Source organism: Anopheles cruzii, chromosome 3 (genome assembly GCF_943734635.1).
Source record: "Anopheles cruzii chromosome 3, idAnoCruzAS_RS32_06, whole genome shotgun sequence".
Classification (NCBI taxonomy): domain Eukaryota; kingdom Metazoa; phylum Arthropoda; class Insecta; order Diptera; family Culicidae; genus Anopheles; species Anopheles cruzii.
Window position 1 is genome coordinate 51,228,426 of NC_069145.1, and position 7,586 is coordinate 51,236,011.

Below are 7,586 nucleotides of genomic sequence, written 5' to 3' on the forward strand. Positions count from 1 at the left end.
TTTGTACTTGCAACACTTTCGGAGTTTTCGACACATTTGGACGGTAATATCATAGATCTCAGCGATCAATAGTTTAAAACGTACAAACGTTCTAACTTTATTAAGTAAATAGAAACGAGTTAACTTCATAAACAATTTTTACATGCTTTGTAGATACTTAAAAACGGTCCGCTCCTTATGAAAAAACATACTTCAACTACAGCACTGAAAATACAACGAATAGTTGCGCCATAAACTAAAACAAGAAGAAAATCTTTTCGCGTATCTCCTTGACGGGGTCACTATGACCTGGCATCAACTAATCTTGACAAGAATCAATATCGTTTTCCATTACTAGCTCTGGTACATTGTGAAGCATTCATCAAAGATGGTTTTTTAGTTTAGGAGTTCTACTCATCTGCTACCTAAACTATTTTCCTAACGAATGCCGTTAATATGTGCTTGTAATATTTGTTGGTGAATCAGTTTGATCGGATTCCAAAATCCATGAATGGCATTTAAGAAAACACTAAAAGAAAAATCATTCTTGTTCGGAATCGACTATCTGTGGCTGTGTTTATGCATGTACGTGGGAGTGCATGAGTGTGTCGGTTGTTGGTACAGTGCTGCGAACTGAAGAAACCGTATTGTGTTTATTGATTTCACTCGTGAACAGTTAAAGGCAATAGGATTGGTTGTGGGTAAAAGTTTCCACTGAAAGAACGGTATTTTGAAAACTATTCTGACGTTCAGCTTTCGTAAGGTAATAAATAACCTTGAATAAACTAAATTATAATATAACGTAGACCTGCGACAAACAATATTTGGCATCATAAATGGTAGTATTTGTTACAGTCGAAGTTAGTCGGAGTAGAAGTCGGTGCAAACTTTATTTTTGCAGTTTCCTGCCAAAGAAAATCCTACTGTGGTGAAAGTTTTTGTCATGCCGTTTCTCGAAGGTTTTTCGTTCGGTCTATCGCGCTTCGTTTGTGTAATGGTATACGAGTTTACTCACCGTCGGTTTGCAGTCGTAGTTGTGCACTGGAAGACGGTTGTAGCTGCAGCAATGTTGGTTGAAAGCATTTTTTCTTTTGCTTTTGTTTCTATTGATTAGTAGCTATAGCGATGAACTACTTCAACTCCACCAATTTGATGACGTCATTACAATGCGTCGTTTTTCGTTTAAAATGGTTTAGCTTCAACGAATGTTGAAAAAAAAGACAATAATCGTACAATCGTACGTGTAACAAAAAATATCATTTCAACAAATCAAACATACTCATAAGTTTAAGGTTTGTGTATGCATTGAACGGTTTCTGCATCTTTCTTCGTATCTTTCAGAACACAAACAATAAAAACACACTGAAAATGACACAAATGGCTCAAGAAGAGATCGTGTCAAACACCAAAACGGTAATGCAGGGTCTGGAGGCACTCCGCGTAGAACACATTACCCTAATGAATAATTTGGCGGAGTGCAGCAAAAATGACCCGGATAAGATGGAGATAGTTAAAAAGAATATGGAAAACATTGAACTGGGGTTGAGTGAAGCTCAGGTAAGTAGTGTTGAAAGTTATAAATGACCAACTAGCTGCTTACACTCCACTTTCCTCCTATTCGCGGGATGCAGGTCATTGTGATGCTCTTTGCTCATTTACAAAACATTGAGGCAGAAAAGCAGAAACTGCGAACGCAAGTGAAACGGCTGTGTCAGGAAAATGTTTGGTTGCGTGATGAACTAGCGATAACGCAACAGAAACTACAGGCTTCGGAACAAAGTGTGGCACAGCTGGAGGAAGAGAAAAAGCATCTAGAGTTCATGGCATCGGTGAAGAAGTACGATGAAATACAAGAGAATGAGGATAACTTGGAAAAATCGCGCACCGACCCTGTGGTGGAGCTGTTCCCTGAAGATGAAACGGAAGAACGAAACAACATGTCGCCGACTCCACCGAACCAATTTGCGAGCCATGCTAATGCTGGTTACGAAATTCCGGCTCGCTTGAGAACTCTGCACAATCTAGTCATTCAGTATGCGTCTCAAGGTCGCTATGAAGTGGCAGTACCACTGTGCAAGCAGGCGTTGGAGGATTTAGAAAAAACCAGCGGGCATGACCACCCGGACGTTGCTACAATGCTGAACATTCTTGCGTTAGTGTACCGAGATCAGGTAACGTAGTTTGTTTTCGTTCTTAAGAGTAGCTGGCCTTGAACAATCAACATTTCTCATTGTGCAGAATAAATACAAAGAAGCAGCCAACCTTCTAAATGATGCCCTGACGATTCGCGAAAAAACTCTCGGGGAAAACCATCCCGCAGTCGCAGCCACGCTCAACAACCTGGCCGTCTTATATGGTAAGCGTGGCAAGTATAAGGATGCTGAACCGCTCTGTAAGCGTGCCTTGGAAATACGGGAAAATGTGCTCGGCAAGTCTCATCCGGATGTCGCTAAGCAACTAAATAATTTGGCTCTTCTTTGTCAAAACCAGGTAGGTTTGTCCTTATCATGCATTCATTGTATGCTTATAAAGCTATCGAACGTTGTTTAAGGCAAAATACGAGGAGGTGGAAATGTACTACAAGCGTGCATTGGAAATCTACGAAATGAAGCTTGGCGGGGACGACCCTAATGTTGCGAAAACGTTAAACAACTTGGCTAGTTGTTATTTGAAACAAGGCAAGTACAAGGAGGCCGAAATGCTGTACAAAGAGGTGCTAACGAGGGCTCACGAACGAGAGTTTGGTGCGATCAACGGTGAGAATAAACCGATCTGGCAAGTGGCAGAGGAGCGCGAGGAGAATAAGCTAAAGAACCGCGAAAACACTCCGTATGGGGAGTACGGTGGATGGCATAAAGCGGCTAAGGTTGATTCACCAACTGTCACAACAACACTGAAAAATCTCGGAGCTCTCTACAGACGGCAGGGCAAGTATGAGGCTGCCGATACATTGGAAGATTGTGCTCTTCGGAGCAAAAAAGAGGTACGCAAATAAGCAGTAACGGGACAAATGCCACCATTAATAACAGTACACCATCAACTAAAACAACACTAATTGGTCAAATCACGTGATCGAATCGTTTATGTTCCTTCCTGGCAGGCATTGGATTTGGTGAAACAATCGAAAGTGCTTGCGGACGATAACAAACGGCAGAAGAGCGGCAACAGCAAAGAAGAGAATGAAGATCACAACAAGCGTGTGCACAAATAATTGGAAGGTGGAGACCAGATATATTTTATTGCTTAACCAGCTAAATGACTCACTACAGTTTTTGATGTTATTTGCGCGGGAATGATCAATAGTAATAGCAAATGATTCAGTGTTGATCGCAGTTCTGACAAGAACGTTGAATCTAGGTGCAGTATACACTGGAAGCTTGTTGTAAGATCCATCCAATTTCCATCTCCGAAAGTGAATATTTGCAAGTACAGTACAACTTAAAATCATGATATAAATGTGGACTTATTCTTTATTTTGTGACTTAAAAATCATTGGACCGTTGAAAAAAAAAACATCTTCCCTTTTGAGGCGATCTTAATTGATTTTGTGAATCCATTGCGAAGGCATTTTGATTTATCCCCCTCATATGGGGGGGTTATGCTTTGATTAGAATCCTGCAACTCGAACTCTGTTAACATGTTCACTACTATTCTTTGTTTACTTCGTTGGCTGTATTCTTGCCAAATATTCGTTCTGTTTATATATTACTAGCGTCTGCCTCGCATTTCTTTCAAATTGCAAGGCTAATCGGATCAAAAATAAAAGTTTCCGTGCTTTACTTCAAAGAAACATGAACTAAATATAACTTATTCAGAAGCCTAACGCTTAACAAGTAAACGGTAGTAATATAAAGAAAAGGTGCTCCCATGCTCTAGGTGTGGTTACGCAGGTTATACGCCCTGCTGAGGTGTCTTGTATCGTCCAATGTCTAATGCATACGTTTCGAATGATTGTCGTATTTGAAAAGATCCAATCACTTAAGGTCGAAGTGAACGCAAACGTAGGGAAAGGGACGGCAAATTATATTTATCATATAAACATAGAGTTGAACTGAGAATGGGATGGGACACAAAAACATCGTTTTTTGATAATAAAACAAAACGCATACTGTTCAATTAATAATTTTCAATTAAAGATTTATCAACATCCTCAACCTTATATCTTAATACTACTTGAATTCGCACGCAGCATTTAAGTTAATCCGAAATAAGCTGTGTAAGTGAGGCTCAATTTCGAAACACTATGATGAATGATTTGAAGTACAATTGTAATGTGGACTCAATTTGTCTTATGCATAGATGAGTCAAGCCACTTGTGCAAAAAAGGCGATTTGCTGATTATAGAGAGCCCTTTTCTAAAGCTACATCAACTCTCATCAGCATGATTGCACAAGAAATCATTCTACAATCACTATTCTGACTGAATTCCTTTTAATTTTTCGAAACCTTTTTTATTCTACGGCTCTCTTTGAGATCAATGTCCTGCGATCCCTTTCAAGGGCTTTTAAGTGTTCTGCGATCGCCTAAAAGATCTGTAGTATCTTATTATTGTTTTCTGGTGAATGTTCATAGTTTCTTCGGTTTTTATGTTTGTTTAATTCTTGTATTGTTATGCAAAACAAAACATAATTCTAAGCGATTACAATTAAGATCAAACTGCTAAAAATGTTAATTGGGCCAAAGTAACAAAGTTTCTCGCGGCACCCTGGCCGTGCTTCACCACCGCACAAAACATCGCAAAACACCGGTTCGAAATATTGATTCACACAAATCTTTAAGCTCCGGAGGTTCGTTTGGGCTCATCAACCGACTCATCGGTTTCCTAGCGAAAAACTGCAGTTCAAACTCTGAGTTGGTCCTTAATACGGCTCTGTCACTTCTAATAGTAAAAAATAAAATAAAAAGTTCCCTTCGATAGAATTCTGAATAGCTTCCTAACTGCGAGACTTTTTAAACTTGGTATTGTTTTATGGGTACATTCTTTGCCTTATCCGGCAATTACAACCATCGAGTGGTCTTGACCTACAACAGATACAATGACTGTCTCTATTGCTTACTGTAACGTAGTGTTTTTTCGGCGGGGTTGTTGACCCCTTTGTCACGCAGGTCTCGAAAATCGAATCCAACAACGTGACAACGACGAGCATTTCAGAATACTTTACCAACTGGAGTAATTCTTACGCAAGTACCGTGGTATCATCCGACTTTAGCCGAGTTTCTGTCCAGGGGTGTGATTCTACTTATCATGGATTATGTCGCACGTATCAGAAATTGTCCACCGAACCTTCCCTTGACAGCACTACACAAAAGGGAGAATCGGATGCAAATACACCGCGCAGTGAGAACCAAATTCTTTTCATTTTATTCGACGTCAAGACGCTCTGGAAACGTGCTTAGGTACTTCGGCTTACGGTATAAAATTAAAACCTCCTAGGAGAATCTGCTGAGAACGCTAATGTTTCGTGCATCCTGAGCAGAGATGTGTCGTTTCGTTTGCCATGCAGGCTCAAACTACCATATTGGCGACACATTTAAGGTCCTGGAAAACATCTGTCTCCAACACTCGCGAGCATGCGTCATGCAAAGCTCTCGAAGCTGCAGAATCGACTTTGGTACGACTAAAGTCAATTCGTAGGTTATCATCACACCGAGATATCGCTCACTTTGGAAGAAACTTTAAGTAAGCGGATTCGATGGTCACCTGCTGAGTGTGCAACAGCAACCTGCTGCAACCAAGGTTGCCAGGATGTTCTTCCCACTTTTATAAGACGCGAGCGACTATAAGTGACCTAAGTGTACAGGTTGTGACTAATCATGACCCATGATATTGAAATTGAAATGTTAAATAACTCCGCCATTTTTCAGTCGATTTTGACATATGAACAAGATTTATTTAAGATATAAAATGCCGTTTATTGACAATTATCTCAGAATACAATTAGACACTCAAAACGCGGACTTTTTGGCCGTTTTTTTTATTGTATTTGACAACATTTCGGGCGCACTAGCTGCAATTTCCGCTGTGATGTTAGTCTTCAGATCTTCAATGGTCTTCGGTTGACTGGCATACGTTTTACTCTTCAAATAGCCCCGCAGAAAGAAGTCAGAAGAAATTCGACAACATAAGCATGCACAGTTTTGACAGTTGAACGATTATTTTCATTTTAGGGCGCTACAATTTCAGCCCGCTCGATCGACTGACAAAAAGTAACTGACAAATTTAAATAGTATAGGTCATGATAAGGCACCCTGTATAATTTCACCAAAAACGATCCATGCTACATACGGAGCGGTCCTGGCCTGCACCAGAGACAATGGTAATCTCTGTTGCTTTCTGTAACGGTGTGTTTTTGCGGGGGGAGTTGTTGGCCCCGCGTCAACCCCCAATGTCACACCGGTATCGGGAATCTAACGTATCGCAGCTGGCCATCCAGTCCCGGGTCCCAAAACTAATTTTTCGCACACGTAAAATAAATCCACACGATCGCATCACACGATGCTTGTTGTACCCATGCAAAACAAACGCTAATGTCAATAATTTACGATAATAAGAAATACGACCTGTGATATGTATTACTATTACTTTTTTACAGATTTTCACAGATTTTATACATATATGCACGATTGTTTCAATATAAGCCAAGACATTTATTTAAATAAAATAACCCCAAGAGTAACTATGTAGAGAGCCCATATAAAACTATTGTGCTTTTACTTTTTATCACTTCCGCAGAATAAAAATAATTGAAACTCACAATAGTGTCAAATTCCCGTTCAGGATCGGTGAAGATCAATTATTCAATTTGTAGTTCTTCCGAACATCAGTACTTTTGTAGCAGCATGCCACATGTGAAAGCCAAAGAAGATCAACGACAGAAGCCGGATAAGAAGAGCAGGTCGATAGACTATTATTTCAATTGATTTTTAGAATACAAGTGGGGTCAATTTTTCATTATCAGATCATCGTTTATTACAAAACCAACCACACAGAAACAAGATTATTCCGATTGTAACGAAAATTTGTAAAAATGACTGAATGTATGATGTTGTAGATTTCAATCATTTCGTAGACTAGCCTTTTTTACCGTGTGATTTGGACTAAGGTTAAATAATAAAATTTGGATTAAATGATGGAAATTTAAGCAATGAAAACTATAAATGGTTTTATTATGTTTTATTTATTTTATCCACCAACTTCACCAACTTAGATGCCAGGCCTTGGAAACGTTTAATTGATCAAGGGTAAACAACTCTTTGCTGGTGCTGTATTGTAAAATTTTTGTACTAATACTAAACATTGAACATGTGGAGGAATTCTACCGGTCAATTATATAAACACGTCAGTCAATGACAACTTAAATTGGTTAGATGGATAAAATTGGATGAAATTGATGTGGAAACAGAGAACAGGCAATAACTACTACAGTTTTCAGAAAAAATGATAGAAATTCTCAACCGTTCCGGCTAGGCAAAGGCGAGTTTTCAGAGAATCAAGCGAGCAGCAGACAAGAAACCGAACATTTGAATCGGATGATTGACAGGAACAGCAATCTTCTCCGTAGAAAGGGGCTATCATGATAATTCTTTATAATTGCATCAAATATTTC

The 7,586-nt window shown here is 39.4% G+C and overlaps 1 protein-coding gene across 1 annotated transcript; it reads left to right on the forward strand.

Moving 5' to 3' along the window:
• Positions 1-362: 362 nt before the first annotated feature.
• On the forward strand, positions 363-4,101 carry LOC128271291 (kinesin light chain). The gene is made up of 6 exons (XM_053008749.1): positions 363-742; positions 1,321-1,536; positions 1,611-2,150; positions 2,218-2,469; positions 2,531-2,962; positions 3,080-4,101. Exons 2-6 carry the CDS (start codon positions 1,348-1,350, stop codon positions 3,188-3,190), a joined length of 1,524 nt encoding a protein of 507 aa, XP_052864709.1. The 5' UTR covers positions 363-742; positions 1,321-1,347; the 3' UTR covers positions 3,191-4,101.
• The last annotated feature ends 3,485 nt before the right edge of the window (positions 4,102-7,586 follow it).

Excerpts from the sequence above, each read along its gene's own strand:
- LOC128271291 (XM_053008749.1), top strand. The coding sequence starts at position 1,348 with ATGACACAAATGGCTCAAGAAGAGATCGTGTCAAACACCAAAACGGTA. Across the intron at positions 1,537-1,610 it reads TGGGGTTGAGTGAAGCTCAG|GTCATTGTGATGCTCTTTGC; the intron begins GTAAGTAGTGTT and ends CGCGGGATGCAG. Across the intron at positions 2,470-2,530 it reads CTCTTCTTTGTCAAAACCAG|GCAAAATACGAGGAGGTGGA; the intron begins GTAGGTTTGTCC and ends ACGTTGTTTAAG.